This window comes from Stegostoma tigrinum, chromosome 23, assembly GCF_030684315.1.
Source record: "Stegostoma tigrinum isolate sSteTig4 chromosome 23, sSteTig4.hap1, whole genome shotgun sequence".
NCBI lineage: Eukaryota > Metazoa > Chordata > Chondrichthyes > Orectolobiformes > Stegostomatidae > Stegostoma > Stegostoma tigrinum.
In genome coordinates this window covers 43117737-43135066 of record NC_081376.1, presented here as the reverse complement: position 1 = coordinate 43135066, position 17330 = coordinate 43117737, and the positions used below count along the sequence as shown (strand labels likewise).

Here is a 17330-nt window from a genome sequence, read left to right as displayed (position 1 = left end):
CACAGCTGTGCCCCAATAATGTGACATATCGGACTCGTTACAATATTACAAGCATAGCTGCCTGCAACACTGTATCAGGCTGATTGCCAACTCAATCTACAGCGAGGACGATCTTTTACACTCGAGCATCACATGTCATGATATCATCTGGCTGTCTTAAAGGTGTAGTGTCTTTCTTTGAAATCTGGGCAGTAATATTACAGTAACACCATCACACGCCCCACCCGATGAGTATAGCCTTCAAGTCAACTGCCCAGCTCCTTCTGCACAACGTTTGGACATCCGCTCAGAGCTCAAAGCTTAGTCAAAATTCTAAGTTGCTTTGAAAACCACACAGCGGGCTCTGATACTCTTGTAAACGAGCTCGATTTTAAAAATGCCAACGCGGTCGTTACAGGCTCGCTCATTTACCCCCCTGACACATTCTAGAGGGGCAAAGCTGTACAGAAAAGCAGTCGGAGAGAGCAAGGACTGCAGATGCTGGAGTCAGAGTCAATACAGCGCGGAGCTGGAGGAACAGGGTCTAGGCCCAGAACATTGACTTTCCTGTTCCTCTGATGCTGCCCTGACCCGCTGTGTTCCTCCAGCCCCACACTGTGTTGACTCCCACAGGAGGCAGTAGATTTGCACGTTTTTTTCAGTCATTTTTGCTTCGTAAGGGGCCGGTTTTGCAACTTGCAGAATGTGGAATGGAAGTCTATAAGTATATTGAGGACACGTCTACAGCTGACCACTCGGGGGTTCTAGCTGTTGTCGATTTTTCAGAGGCTATGCAACAAGCATCCTGCTGCGTCTGCCAGCAGTTACAGAGATTATCCTGCAGGAGGCGGTGCGCCGCCTGCAATGTCACACAACCATTTCCAGCGCAATTTACTTTTTTAGTTTCTTTTTCTCCCTTCGTCTCTGTCTTTCCTTTTATTTTGAGCAGCCTCTTGTTCTGACGTCTCACGACCAACACGGGGTGTGAAGAAATACGCCGTCGACGAAGCAGTCAGGGAGCGAGAGACAGAAAAAGGTAGAACAAGAGTTAACAGATACAAGAGCAGCGTGTAGATGTGAACGGGGGTGCTGGTCAATTTCTGCTTTGCTGAAACCTACAAACGGATCAGAATTCCGGAAAAAAATGCAAACTGCTCGCCCCTGCCAGACAACAGAAACAGGAAAGTTCGTGCTGTTTTCTCCAAGCGTGAATATGAATCTTTAAGAACCAACTGCAGGCATCCTTATTTATTTATTTATTGTTCTTCCCAAAATCTGCTGGGTTCGGACTGAAGAGAATTGGGAAACTCCCCTTCCACATGCTGGCGGTAAGATCGAAGGAAAGCCCAGCGGTGGAGCAACGTTGAACTTTTTTTCCCCCAATGCGGAGGATTCATCCGAAAAAGAGAGACTGTCTGTTGAACTAGCTGGGAGACGGTGAGTCTCTCTTTCTTTGGAACATGTGCGGTGTATTCAGATTGCTTGCTTTGTGTGCGATTGTAGTCAAAAGTGTAGTGTTTTGACTCAGGATGTAAATTGCAAACCATGACTGCAGCTCGTATGGGTTTTTAGAACTGACGGCTTTTTTGAGTGTAATGTGTGCTTAACGGCCCCTAATTTGGGATGCAAGGTGTTGTTTATGTGAGCTTGCTGCACAGCGGTGTGCTAACTGGTGGTTAAAGTATAGGACAAAAATATTTATTAACTCTACACATTGTTCTGGCATGGGGCTGCTGTGATATCAAATTGAAGCTGTTTTTAAAGGGCTATTTGTACACGTTGTGAAACATGTTCGATTATATATATTTAGGGAGTTTTATTCATTTCGAAAACTCTACGGTGTTAGGTTTTTTTTAAAGCTTGGAATGTGTTTTGGCAAGTTGGCTGTTCAGGAAGGAAGCGACTCGCGTTGAATGTTGACAGAATTCATTGCACGGTTATATGTGTTGGTCACTAGCAGGGGTTAAAATTCCCCTCTCAATCAAAAGTGACTGCCTTTTTATTTGGAAGGAATTGCGTGGTTAGTGCATCTGAAAGCAGCAGATTTCTGTAAGTATTAGCAGTTTTAAATAAAGTAGTTCTTTTGGAGGAAATGGGCATCCTTGACTTTTGCATTCTTCACTAATTGATCGCAAGGAATTTTTGATCAGGGCAAAGTTGGGTATAATTGGCCATAAGTAAAAACTTAACAATATTTAGGTTTACTTGGAATGTATTAAACAGCTTGTTTAATCATTAGATTTCTCAAATGACCTTTAATTGCATTTAAAAAATTTTTAATATAGTTTCATGGTGTATAAAATGTGGGATCTTTGAAATGGATAGGATGGCAGGAAATACATGAGGGAGCGAGGAATAGGAGTCTACCCTGATTGAATTGTTGAAGGTGTTGTGTAGAATATAAATACCAACATACATCAGTTGGGCCGAATAGCCTATTTCAATGCATTTCATGAAAAGCCATGCAAAAGTAGCTCCAATATGTACAAAATTCAGTGCTCAACTAACAATCTCCTTGCAGCAAACCTTATAATTGTCGTCACTGACATACTGAAAGTATTGAGCTACTTAAATCCTCTGCATTCTGCAAAAATTACATGAAAGCAACGTGATTCCCAAATTATTCAGTCTTTGCGGACAGTCTGATCATGAATGAGAACTTGTATCTACAGACAATAACAATAAAGTGCTGGTGCCCGTCATCTATTGAAATTGGTTATTTAGTAAACATTATTAGTGCTTTTCCTAGTAAACATCCTGGACATTTTAAAATAGCTCTACTATACAAATATACAGGGAACAAAGCATTGAACGGGAGTAAACATAACTGAGTGCTGAAGGAACAGGCTAAGTTTTCAATGCAGTGACACCATTGATGTGCTTTTAAATCAATATTGATTTTTTTTGCTTAGAGCTATTGGTGACTGATATGTCACATTGGCTTAAGTAATGCAACTGTGCAATCCGTTCAGTAATATATTATAAACAAATTGTGTTTAATTACATGTGGATGGAGGGCACTAATTGAGGTCTCATTTGAGCAGATATACAGAGACAAGCATGGAAGCTGGTTGAGTTTGGAGGTGTATGCTTGTAATGCTTCATACTGTAAATTAATGTTGCATTGTGTAAAGATTAGCTCCAGTACCATCCTTCGCCACTTGGCTAAATGAAGTTATTCTACTTGACACAATTTGGACTAATTTTCACTGTAGCTAGTCTTAGGAATTGGGGCAGAATGAGAGGAAGTTCAGCGGTAACGAATAACACTATTGTATCACTCTTAGAAGTGATTTACTTGGTCTTTGTCACACCATCTAACACTTTCTGCCAACAAGGCATGTTTGTAACAGCATTATGGTTAGGTGTTAATACATTATTTTTTCTTTAAACATCTTTTAACATAATGAAATTGTATTTTTTTTGATAATGCACTTGCCTATTTTAAATTGCATTGCATTTTCCCTTCCTCCCACCCAGATTACTAAAATAGAGCTTTGAATCCTGTCTTTGCGGACCTTGCCACACGAAGTTTGGCGATTGTGCTGCAATATTTCAACCCAAGAGATTGTGGTGTGGACAGGACTGTTTTTGTACCGTCAACTGGTGAGAGGACTAATGCATAACCTCAGTTAACCATCAGCGGTTTCAGAAGTGATCCTCTCTAAGTGCCTTCAACACGTTAGTACTTCATCTAGACTGAAGCGTCATTATGTTGATGAAAGAGTACAGGATCTGCATGCCTCTCACTGTGGAAGAGGTGAGTGATTTTCTTTGCTCGTTGTTTAGTCACCATTTTCTTTAAGAGTGCTGGAATGCATCCTTAAAGTCCCCCTGTGATTCAAATTGGAAACGTGAATTTGGAAGATAAAAATCTTCAAAATGCTCACTCTGCTTTGGAATTGAAAATGCTCAATTCTCGAAGTGGGTTGTTTGGAAATACATGACGTGCCTGGTTGCAATGTGACCCTTGGGAAGTGACTTCTGAACATTGTGTAAAGTGCACACTGCTCTCCCAAGTGCAGATACTTTCCAACAGCAGGAATATTGTAATTAGTCACATTCTCATGCAAGTGGGAAAGGTAATTATGCACTATCCTGCTATTAGTAGTAAAACGTAGAAAACAACCCATCTGTCTCTGTCCATCTAGAGCCAAGACTGTATGATAGTCATGTGTAAATACAGGTTGGACAATAAACCATTTCTGTGCTGTAAATTCTATGTGATTTTATCTAATATCTTCACCTTTTAAATTTTTGTATCACTTTCTTTGAAAAATGATGTTTTTGTTTTGGTTCTGTGATAGAAAGCTAGAGAGCTTAATAAGTGATTGAGCATCAAAGCATTTCTCATTTCAAGGAAGTTGTACTTTGTGCTGTAACCTCCCATTTTTAAAAGGAAATGTTCAATGTCTGGATGAAGCAAAACCTGATGAGAATGTGTGCATGAGTTTCAAGAATTATACTTCAATGTTGTCAGATACTTTTTTTAATGTTCTTCCATGTAAATATCAGGCAATGTGAAGCCCAGTGTTTGTGACAATCACAATTGCCATTTGTTCCCATGTGCTTGTTCAATGAGTGGGCCTCGTAGCCAGGCAGCAAATAGCCTTAATCCTGCATTTGAAGAACTATTTGTAACGTAGCATAGAACAAAGTAGGCAGTGTGCCTTGATAAGAATTGCAGCTTCATGTTTTTGACTCATTGCATTGCTGAACTTAACCAGGTTTCAAAATCTTCATAAGAAGCTGGTAAGAATTATGTACCTTCCACAGTTGCCTGGTAGGATTCAAATGATCTTGTAGAATTGCACCAAAGGGCTGAGTGGCCTCCTTCTGTTCCTGGAGAGTGGACACATTCCCTGGAGGATCACACTTTGTGTTGATAAATCCTTAAAAGTTAAAAGAATTTGAGTTTCCATGAGAGTGTGCCAAAGTTTGATCAGTTCACCTTGGGCAGTGTGCTTCCTAAAGGCTTACCAGCTTGTGGCAGCTTTCCCTGTTAATGAATTGATTTGGTAGGAGTGATCTAGAATGGAGAAGAAAGAAACCTTCTGCTGGTGCGCTTTGCTATGCAGGTTTATAATGAGTCAGTTTGCCTGGTGGTCATCAGTGAGGACTGCAGACTTGTCTAAGGATTGCAGCCTCTACACAGAGCGTTGCTGCCTTGGTTCTGACTTTTCCCTTGGCACCTGCTAGTGAGATGTGGTCCCTCAAGAGTCAGCATGGTGTGTCAGTGGTTAGTACTGCCACCTCACAGTGCCAGGGTTTGATTCCACCCTTGAGAGACTGCCTGTGTGGAGGTTGCATATTTTCCCCATGTCTGCATGGGTTTCCTCTGGTTTCCTCCCACAGTCCAAAGATATGCAGGTTAGGTGGACTGGCCGTGCAAAATTGCCCACAGTGTTCAGGGATGTACAGGCAACATGGAATAGTCATGGGGGAATGTAGGGCTATGGGGATAAGTAGGTAGCCTAAGCTCCGTCAGCAGTAGCTTTTCAAATCTCCCAGCCTCTATCATCGAGATCAGCAAGCACAGTAAATATAAGTGCGCACCAGCACCTACAAGTTCCCCTTCAAATCTCACACCATCCAGACTTGGAACTACAGTGTTATTTCAGGAAAATCCCTCCCCACCAGCATTGTGGGTGTTCCTGTACCGCATGGACTGTGGCGGTTCAAGGACGTAGCACACCTGTTTCTATTTCAAAAATATATTGTATTCATAAAAAAACTTTGTCAATATACTTTGAAACTAATGCTGTTCTGTTCTGTACAGTACCATACCACATGAAATAACAAACATTTGAGTTTGACTCTATCCCAACAAACCAAAGATATCTCTTATACATACAAAATTTTATTTACATGCATTGAGGTGTGGGAAGGTCCAATAACTGAACAGACCCTCAAATAACTTCAGTAGGAAGACTTCAGATTGTGGTCTTTCCTCACTGCACCTTGATAGCAGTTTTAAGGAATCAGCTCACCATCACGACTGAAGGGCAATCATATGTGGACAATAAATACTGGTCCAGCCAGCAAATTCCCCATACCGTGAAATCTTTTTAAAATTGCAGTTGCTGTTTCCTCTCTGGGAGAAGCCACTCACTTCCTGCTTGAGTTTTGGAAGGAAGTAGGAAGTGAGTGAATCCACAAAGGAGTATCAGAGTTGGCCCAGCAATGATTGGCTCTGCGATGTGGTCCAGCAAAGGATGAGCATTAATAATCAGAAAAGCATGAATGCAATTCATGTGACATTTGTGAAATCTAATTTTCATCAAAAAAGCATAGAATTAAAATGAAGATAATAAAGTGTGAAGCTGGATGAACGCAGCAGGCTAAGCAGCATCTCAGGAGCACAAAAGCTGACGTTTTGGGCCTAGACCCTTCAAAAGGGTCTAGGCCCGAAACATCAGCTTTTGTGCTCCTGAGATGCTGCTTGGCCTACTGTGTTCATCCAGCTCCACACTTTATTATCTTGGATTCTCCAGCATCTGCAGTTCCCATTATCACAGAATTAAAATGAATATGCCCTGGTGCATGAGATTGAAACTTGAGCCATGTAATTATTGTGGCGCAATTAAATTTACATCACAAAATATCACTTTGTGAGAGCTATTTATGTCTTCGCTCTATCAATCTGTTGACTATTTATTTACAATATGCGGTAAATCACTCAACTTGTTACACAATATGATTTGAATAACTGGTTACATGTTAATCTCTTACGGGATGATGTACCCCTCTTCCATTTCATGTTGCAAGTATTATTCTAATTTTAAATATGCATAATTAAAATTTAACACCTCCGCTGAGTTGTTTTATTTAAATGGTTCTCTGATTTTTTTTAAAGAACTCTTAGTAGCAATTTTTTCTTCCTCTCCCCTGATTATGTGTGTAATATCATCATGAAAATGATCGCAAGAAAACGTTGCACTTATATGGAGTTGACATTTCAGACTCAATGGGCTACTTCCACACTGTAGGGTCTCTATGATTCCAATACTTTTGATGATCCAGCATCCACTGATTACAGGGGAAGAGAATCCCAAAGAACATCCACTTTTTATGAGGGGGGTGGGGGTGGGAGAGAAAAAAGTCTTCCTCATCTCAGTTTTAAGTGAAAGACCCCTCATTTCTAAACTATGACTCCTAGATCTTGGTTCCCGCATGAAAGGAATCATTCTCCTCTCATCTGCCTTTTCAAGCCCCCTCACAATCTTTCATGTTTCAAAATTATTACTTCTTACTCTTATACACTCCAAACGATTATACACCCATTCTTTTCTGAAATGTCAAACCCGTTATCTCAGGAACAAAAACAAAAATTGTTGGGGAAATTTCAGCAGGTCTGGGAGTCTGTGGAGAGAATGCAGAGTTAACATTTCAGGTCCACTGACCCTTCTTCAGAAAGGTTTGTACCAAAGATTCATGTACAAGGACGCCCAGATCCCTCTGTCTCTCTGCATTCTGTCTTCATTTTAAATAATGTACTGCTTCTCTGCAGTGACTTCACAAAGCACTTTACAGCAAAGATTTTCTCAAGTCTTGTCACCGTTATAATGGAGAAAGTGTGGTGACCCACCTGCACACAGCAGGGTTATAGCAATGACCAGACAACCTGTTTTATTGATATTGAGGAATAAATATTGTCCTGAATAATCCTGCTTTTGTACAAAAGGGCACCGCGGTATCTTCACCATCATTTCAAGACAATGGCAGACTAGGACTCCTAAGCTGGAGTTCATCTGATCCATCTGTTTCTCTTCCTTTTTCTCTCTGTTTGCATGATTTTATCGTTTTCTTTTTACTTTCCATTCTTGGGCGGCATCGGCGATGTCCGGGGTCAAGGCTACCGTGGACTCGTGGCCTCAGCACAGAGCCAGATTCATAGCCTCAAAGCGAAGCCCCACATGGCCTGAGTTGGAAGGATTGTTATTCTGAAATCCTATTTCTCTATTTTTCTAATTTTTTTTCCTCAGAATTTTTAATTAAGAATCTGTACCTGGGTACCTTGATACCAAAAATGGCACCGTAACTTCCCACTGTATTCATGTGAGTGCATGCAACAATAAAGCTAATTCAATTCAAACCATAGAGAGTTGGTCAGGCTATCATTTTAAAATTTGATTTGACACATAGTACTTCCTCAGTATTGCGATGGGAAGCCTGACCATAGTTTTGATAAAGTTTCTGGAGGTGGGTTTGAACCTGCCACCTTGTGACTCAAGTAAGATTGCTACCAGCTGAGCCAAAGCTCTGCAGCCCCAAAGAGACCCAGGAAGCAAAAGCGTCTGCACTAATGTGGCACAGTCCCTCAGTGGTTAGCACTGCTGCTTCACAGCACAAGGGACCCAAGTTTAATTTCACCCTCGGGCAACTGTCTGTGTGGAGTTTGCACATTCTCTCTATGTCTGTGTGTGTCCTTGAAGTGATCCAGTTCCTTCCCCCAGTCCAAAGATGTACAAGCTTGGTGGATTAGCCGTGCTAAATTGCCCATAATGTCCTGGGATGTGCAGGCTAGGTGGGTTAACCATGGTAAGAGTATTAGGGAGGGGTGCAGTGGTGTGAGTGAGATGCTCTTCTTGGGGTTAGTGCCGACTCAAGGAGCTGAATGGCCTCTTTGTACATTCTATGAATGAAGAAACCTAGTACAAGCCCATGAACTAATTAAGCTGGGTATGTACAAAGTGCAGAGTCAGCAAAGTAGAAGTTAGCAGAGTTGAGAGGGAATGGTTGGTCAGACCAGGAAGGTGCAGGTATTGACAAGTGGGTGACTTCGCCTGTGGGTGGATGAACAGCAGCGGTGGAGAAACACAAGGGCTAACAGAGCCAGGGATTGGTGAGCACTTGGAGAAATGGCTGATTAGTGAATTTGTGATGATAGGACCTTGACAAGGGTCATCAGGCTCAGGGGAGCATGCCTTGAAAACACTGATGTTGGTGGTACAGGCATCATGGGTGCATTGGTCTCTTTTTGTGTGAGCTATGATGGCAAAGATAGAAAACATTTCTGCACAAAACATTACACCACAACAGTCATTGTGAAAACACATTCTGATAACGAGACATTGGGCAACTCTTCAGTTGTGTTGCATTAATAGCAAAAGCAAGATGCTAAGTGCAGTACTCCACGAGACACAGCAGCTTGCCCTAGCCTTGAATCTCTGCATGCCTGAGAGGATAATTAGTTATTCGGCTTTGTCCGCATTTCAGTTCTTCTGCTTGGCTGATTTGATTGTTTTGTGTGTTGCATCCAGTGCTAAGTTGTTGACACTGGCTAAAACCAACTGGTTTACTGCCAGTGCTGCCACCTCCTGTCCCCTAGTATTCCTGAGGCATTTGGATTCCTGCTTCCTCTCTTAAACCTGAGACTTTCTCTCGTAGCTGTGCAGCCTCTGAGAGGGCGATAATGTCCTTGCACTCCACGAGGAAGCTCTCTGTTCTTCAAGGGGAGGATCGGTGTGTGGGGAACGGAAATGATGAGGTGGGCAAGGGGAGAGAAATGCAGTGATGTGGTGGCAGTAATGTCCCTTGCCAATGTGTGGAATTTTCCCAGGTAACCACTCCTGGTGGTACCCTGTGGCATTTTCACTGCTGTTTTGTGGTGCTGTTGGTAGTAATTTGCTGACACTAACGCTCCTTTGTCTTGGGTCTATCTGGTGATTAATAGTGGAGCATACACCACCATGTTCCTTTGCCTTGAGCTCTAGGCACCTTCACAGGATGTTTCTGTTCATCTCACCATCCCTTCTGTGTGGAGCAAAACAAAACCCATTTCACAGCCCCTTTCAGTTTGAAAGAAGAATCAGACTGTGCTGAAAACATTAACTCTGTTTCTTTTGCTGCCACTCTTGCTGAGTTTCTCCAGCATTCCCAGTTTTTATTTCAGATTCCCAGCATCTACAGTATTTTGCTGCTATTGCAGTTTTAGGGTGTCTTTCTGTTTTGGACGATGGTTCTATCTGTTATGTGATTTTGAAGGAACACTCATGCTGTCTATAATAAAAGCTGTGTTGAGATTCTGCATGTCATTCATGGGATGTGGGCAGTGCTGTCCAGACTCAGAGGGCAGAGGAGAGTCAACCCACATTGCTGTGAGAAGGAGTCACGTGAAGGCCAGACTGAGTAAAGATAGCAGTTTCCTTCTGTAAGTGGATATTCCCCCTGACAATCGGCAACAGATTCATGATCATCATGAGCTCCTTAATTCCATATTGAATTCAGACACCATTATTTGCCATAAGCAAAAGTCAAACCCAAAGCTTTCCAGATTGAGTCTAATGGTAATACCAATAAGCCATCTCCTCTGCTCCAGACTTCCTAAATATCGTTGTGAGTCCACCATGGGGAGCCGATGGCCAATACAGACATTGACCTCTCGTTCACTGACCCACGCAAGTGGAAAGAGTAAATGGAAGAAAGAACGAAAACCGATCGATGAATTTTGGGAAGGATTGCTCCCCGGAGACTCATCAGAATCACCATAGCATTGATGTGAAATTGCAGAATTGATTTTAACTGCCACCAGCCTCAGTTAATGCAGATGCATTTCAGCGGAGCTCTAACTGATTTGAACTTGCCTCAACAGCAATGCTTTGGACTGAAGAATAGATTGACTTGGTGCGGTCTGTGAGGTGTGAGATTCTGCCTTCCTCTGAGAGGCAAGCGGCATTATCTCTCTGGCCTGTTGCTTTGCATCGACAAAACAGCTTCTGTTCTGCTGTGATTAGCTTTTCTTTATTGGCTGAAGCCAGTGCCTTGAGCTGGCTAGAAGCTTAAAGCAGTTGACACAGCAAAAGAGCAGTGTGGGGAAGCAAACAGTGTCTACAGATATGCACGTCATAAACTGGGAGGGTGTCTGAGGTTTTGTACAGGCCTAACTGTGTGCACAGAACTATTGTTCTAGTATGGTACGCTCAGCTTATTATTGATATTTTCAGTTACTGTCTGAGGTTTGCTCTCAACCAAAGTAATCAACTGTTGATCCTCGGTTAGAACTGTTTGAAGTAACCTATCACCTGTTTTACAAGGAGTTGAAGTCTGACTGCAGTAAGAAGCTGGCTTTTACACTCACGCTGTACTTTTATCGTGGAAGTATTTTTGTTGGAAAAAAAAACACACTTTTGTTCTGCTTGAATGACTCCCAAATGTGAAGCCTTGATATGGAAACAATGATCCTTGTTTTTGGCTCATCTTTGGATAGAACTAACACAAGAGACAGAAGATCTTAATTCTGCTCCCTCTCGCATTCATAGACAGAAATGGAAAGTTAAAGAGTGGGGGTGGGGGGTTGGGTGGTAAAAATCATTGTGTTGCCTTTCACTTCAAGATGTGTCTAGGCTGGGTCAGTGAGATGAATAATCGGTCTGTTGACTGGTTATAAAGTATTTGAGGAGAACATAAAATGTAGAACAACAGAGCATAGGAATAGGCCTTTTGGCCCATCATGATGCAGTTGTAAATTAATTCCATTTGCCTGTACATAGTCTGTATCCCTCCATTCCTTGCCTGATGAGAATCATTGAACATCTACAGTGCGGAAGCAGGCCATTCAGCCCATCGAGTCCAGACCTGTCCTCCAAAAAGCATCCCACCCAGACCCAACTCCTAGTGACCCTGCATTTCCCAAGGCTAATCCACCTCACCTACACATTAAAGGTAATTTGGAATGCCCAATTCACCTAATGTGGGCATCTTTCTACTGTGGGAGGAAACCAGAAGATACCCATGCAAACATGGATGGAACATGCAAACTCCACACAGATGGTCATCCAAGGTTGGAATTGAGCCCAGCTCCCTATACTGTGGAGCAGCAATGCTAAGCACTGAGCCACCATGCCACCTAGAAATGCCATTTGAATGTTACCATTGTATCTGCTTCTACAACCTCCCCGGCAGCATGGTCCAGATATCAATTATGTAAAAAAAAAACTTGCCTTGCACATCTCGTTTAAACTTTGCGACTCCTGCCTTAAATCTATGACCCCAGGTATTTGACATTTCCACCCTGGGCAAAGAACTCCAATGATCCCGCCTATCCATGTGCCTCGTAATATTATATCCCTCTACTAGGCCCCTCTCAGCCTCTGACACTCTAACAAGACTGATCTCGTTATCTTCTGATGCAGAATTGGGTTGGGGGCTTGAACGTGCGACCTTCTGACTCCCAAAGTAAGTATGACACCCTGGGGTAAAAAGGTACAGTAAGCGGTGTTTGAGAGTAGTTTCATTGCTGAAAATGATGGGCGGGAGCAGCCCATGTTTTGATAAACATTTAGCAATGTTGGTGATTGGTCACATTTTGTGTTCCGTTTCAGCTTTGCAGGAACCTGAACTCTGAAGTCTTGTCACCTGTTTTGAACCTGCATTTCCACACGGACTTGTGTTCTCAGCTACACTGGAGATGGTACTGAACACAATGTGACACTGATGAAAGAATATCTATGTAGGGAGGCTAATCTGTCTGTGTTTCCTCCCAGTTAATGAAAGAGGAAGCTTTAGCATTGGTGAATCTGAGGTTTAAATACTAAGCGTTTCAGCGCTGAGAGATAATTATCATTGTCTGTTTCACGATGAAATTACCTTTGAAAGTGGCAGCAGCACAGAACCGACTGAGTAGCTTTGAAATCTTGCTCAGTTGGGTCAACACTTCTGTGACATCTCTCCTTGCAATGGCTCAACTGTGCCCTGCTGTTTGACTGCACCATATCGCACTGCCCGAATGAACTGAGCTCAGTGTGTCATTTATGTCACTTCAGACGAAGGGTTTATCTGAGCTGTTGAAAGTTTTAACCCCTTGTTACAACTCCAGTAGCTCTTGGAGTCGGTTGTGAAAGGGTGCTGTCAAGGAGGGATCAGACACTATTTCTGCTGGTGAGTGAATTCGAGAATCGAGAGGGAGAGAGAGGACTGTAATCAGTGAGCATGTTTTTGGTGTGTGGAATAATAGAAATTGAGAATCCTCCTCCCCAACGCACACGTGATTGTTCAGTGTTAATTCTGAAAGGGATGAGCGCTGCTGGAGCATTGATTTGAGGTAAAACTCAAACTGGACAATGGTGATGGTGTAGTGGTGCTATCATTGGATTAGTACTGCAAAATTCCATGACTAATGTTTTGGGGCCATTGTTTCAAATCCCACCAAGGCAGAAGGCAAAATTTGAATTCAATAAGCTGGAGGAAGGATACTGTTAAGAGAGGTTTCGGAAGAGTTATGGAAGGTTTGAGTTACAAAGAAAGGCTGAGACATTTTTTTCGCTGGAAGTTGACAGGTGACTTTATAGAGGTTTATAAAATCATGACGATTAGATAGGGTTAATGCTGGGGGCTTTTTATTCCCCTAGGGTGGGGGTGTTTCAAAACCAGGAGACATTTTTAAGGTGGGGGGAGAAGGATTAAAAAAAACATATGGGGCAACTGTTTTTACAAAGCTGGTGGTTTGCTTATGGAATGAACTTCCAGAGGAAGTGGTGGATGCGTGCAGTTACAACATTTAAAAGGCACTTAGATAAGGACATGAATAGGAAATGTTTGGAGGAATGTGGACCAAGAGCAGGCAAGTGGGACAAGTTTAGTTTGGGATTATGTTCAGCATGGACTGGTTGGACTGAAGTGTCTGTTGAGTACTGAATGACTCTATCAAAAGGAGATCTTTAAAAAAAAACAAACCTAATAGTAATCATGTAGCCCGCGCCAATTTTATTGTTTAAAAACTCCGGTTGGTTCGGTAATGTTCCTTAGGGAAAGAAATCCATCATCCTTGCCTGGTCTGCCCTACATGTGACTCCAGACACACAGCAATATGGTTTCCACTCAACTGTCCTGCGAGCAATTAGGGATGGACAATAAATATTGGCCTGAACTTTTTTTAAAGAAAGAACAACGCCCTTATCAGGTTTTGGTCAGGCCTCTGATAGCGACAACAAGGGCTCGCCCCTCGGCAGGTTTGAATGTGGTAGGGTTGGGGGTTGCATGTGGCAGAAAGAAAAGAGGAACTTAAAAAGAAAATCCTGCAAAGGGTCTTCCTGCCACTTCCCCATCTACTCTTAAAATGCCTGGGGCTGGCTTCAGGGGCTTTGCCCTCCCCAAGTTCCTAAAATTAATTGCCTTACCTCCCAAGGGGCGATACCTACTTGTTGCAGGTGGCATTAGAGCATATGGCAAGGAGCCAGGGGCCAAGCCTGCAGATATGTAACAAAATAGGGGAAGGAGGGTAAAGTGTTTGAGCTCTGGGGAGAGGCTGGGGCAGTTCTCCCTGGAGTGTCAGAGGCTGAGGGGTGACCTTGTAGAGGTGTATAAAATCATGAGGGGCCAAATCGTAAGGTGAATACCCAATGTCTGTTTCTTATAGTAGCGCAGTCCAAAACTACAGGGATATAAGTTTACAGTGAGAGGACGAAGATATAGAACATAGAACATCGAACAATACAGCGCAGAACAGGCCCTTCGGCCCTCGATGTTGTGCTGAACTGTGAACTAAGCCCCTCCCCCTACACTATCCCATCATCATCCATATGCTTATCCAAGGACTGTTTAAATGCCCCTAATGTGGCTGAGTTAACTACATTGGTTATATAAAAGGAGCTTGGAGAAAGCCTTTACATGCAGAGGGTGGTGTGTGCGTGGAATGAGCTGCCAGAGTATGTTGTGGAGGCTGGTAGAATAACAACATTTAAGAGGCATTTTGGAGGTTACATGAATGGGAAGGGTTTAGACGTCTATGGGCCAAATGGTGGTAATTGGGACTGGATTAATTTAGAATATCTGGCTGGCATGGATGGGTTGGACCATACGATCTGTTTCTGTGCTGTATCATTCTATCACTCAATGAATGGGTCTGCAGTGTGGAGATCAGGTCTACTTATTTCCCTTTATCACCTTCTGTCATCTAACATTACTTGGCCCATGATATGTTAAGGGGAATGCTAACATTGGTAACATATCCTGAATTCATTATCTAAGACTTTATGGTAGAGTACTTAGAGAACAGTGGCAGTATCAGGCAGAGTCAGCATGGATTTATGAAGGGGCAATTATGTTTGACCAATCTTTTGGAATTCTATGAAGATGTAACAGGTAGAGTGGACAAGGGGGAGACAGTTGATGTGGTATATTTGGACTTTCAGAAAGAATTTGATACTGTGTCCTGTAAGAGATTATTAGGTAGCATTAAAGTGCATGGGATTGGGGGAAGTGTATTGCGATGATTAGAAAAGTGGTTGGCTGAGAGGAAACCAAAAGTAGGAATTAATGGGTCCTTTTCAAATTGGCAGGCAGTAACTGGTGGGGTGGCACTGGGATCGGTGCTAGGACCCCAACTGCTCACAATGTATATTATTGATTTGGATGAGTGAGCAAAATGTAACATCTCCAAGTTTGCAGTTGATACCAAGTTGGTTGGGAGGGTGAACTGTGACGAGGGTGCAGAGATCCTTCAGCATGATCTCGACAGGTTGGGTGAGAGGGCAGATCAATATGGTGTGGATGAACGTGAGGTTATTCACTTCGGAAGCAAAAACAGGAAGGCAGATTACTACCTGAATGGCTGTAAATTGGGAGAGGGGAGTGTGCAGTGGGATCTGGGTGTCCTTGTGCACCAGCCGCTGAAGGTAAGCATGCAGGGGCAGCGGGCGGTAAAGAAGGCAAATGGTATGTTGGCCTTCATTGTGAGAGGTTTCAAGTACAGAAGCAGGGATGTCTTCTGTGATTGTACAGGGCCTTGGTGAGACCACACCTGATGTAGTGTGTACAGTTTTGGTGTCCTTTTCTGAGGAAGGATGCTCAGGTTTACCAGGTTGATTCTGGAGATGGCGGGACTGACTTATGTGGAGAGATTGACTAGGTTGGGATTGTTTTTGCTGGAGTTCAGATGAATGAGGGGGCATCTCATGGACACTTCTCAAATCCCAACAGGACTGCACATGGTCAATGCAGGGAGCATATTCCTCATGGTGGGTGTGTCCAGAACGAGGGATCACAGTCTGAGGACTTGAGGTAGACGATTTAGGATAGCGATGAGGACGTATTTCTTTACTCAAGGAGCGGTGAGCCTGTGGAATTCATTACTGCAGGAAGTAGTTGATGCCAAAACATGGAGTGTATTGAAGAGGTGACTAGATGTAGCACTTGGGGTGAATCGGATCAAAGGTTATGACAAGAAAGCAGGAATAGGCTGTTGAGTTGGACAATCAACCATGATTGTGATGAATGGTGGAGCAGGCTCGTAGGGCTTCCTCCTGCTTATAACTTCTATGTTTTTATATTTCTATGTTCTGCTGATAGTATCCCACCGACTCCCTTTCACTTGATTTTGCCACTGCCAAAGGACTTTCCACTTTTGCATTTCGCTGGTCTCCCATGGAGATTTGGATAGCCAGAGCTCATTTTTTAATGCATCCTTTATTCGCTCCAATGTTTTTCCTGCACTCCTGGAATTTTTGGAAGGATTTGCTCAGTGCCCACTTTCTGACAAGTTAGCAGATGATACTCAATGTTATTTTGGAATTTACGTTATCCACTCGCGTAGCTAGGAATCCTATCGATAGGCAGAAATTCGGGTATGGACAGGTTTTTCATTGCGAAGACCAACAAAAATAAACAATAGATGTTGTGAGGAAAGTCCACTGTGAACCTAGGAAAGGTGAACCATTCATGAGCATTCGAGAGCTCTGAATGACCAAGGGCCCACAGCTCAAAACCATCCCAATTCCACCTTAATCTCCATTTCAGTTAGTGTTGTCAGTAGGATGCAATATTGGCTCACTTTTTTGTGGCATCATTTTCAGCTGGTCCAAATGATCTGCACTCAGAACTGATGGGCCACAGATCCAGTAACATAATGGATCCAGTGAGATTTCTGAGCTCTTTAATCGACAACCAAAGTTACGATCGAAAGAGGCCTTGAGCGTTTTGCTTTCATTCACAGCTTTGAAGAATGTGTTAGATTGTACTTTGAATTGCATACCCTAATAGCGTTAGTCTCAACGAGAACAATTTTCCAATTTATGCAGCAGAGTGAGAATGTGCAGCTCTTACAGAGGCCATTCTAAATCTCCACCTCATCAGACCCAAAACGTTAACTCTGATTTCTGTTCACACAAATGCTGCCAGAACTTCTGTTTTTGTTTCTGGACAAATTGGATTGTTTTTGCTGGAGTGTCAAAAGGTGAGCATTGACCCAACAGCAATATATAAAGTTAAAGAAGACATGGATAGTTTTTCCCGGGGTGGTAATGGTCAAATGCTAAGGGCAAGCTTTTTTATAAATATACACAGAGCGTAGTAGGTGTCTGGAATGCGCTGCCAGAGGGAGTTGCAGAAACAGATATGATAGTAAAGTTCATGTG

At 42.8% G+C, this 17330-nt stretch overlaps 1 protein-coding gene across 1 annotated transcript in view; it reads left to right on the top strand.

Annotated features, from left to right (window-relative positions):
- The first annotated feature begins 799 nt into the window (after positions 1-799).
- Positions 800-17330, top strand: part of LOC125462276 (cytoplasmic phosphatidylinositol transfer protein 1-like) — a 215667-nt gene continuing 199136 nt past the window's right edge. The window contains exons 1-2 of the mRNA XM_048552115.2: positions 800-1416; positions 3460-3739. Coding sequence (XP_048408072.1) covers positions 3692-3739 — 48 coding nt within the window. The 5' untranslated portion in view covers positions 800-1416; positions 3460-3691. The remainder of the gene's footprint in view (positions 1417-3459; positions 3740-17330) is intronic.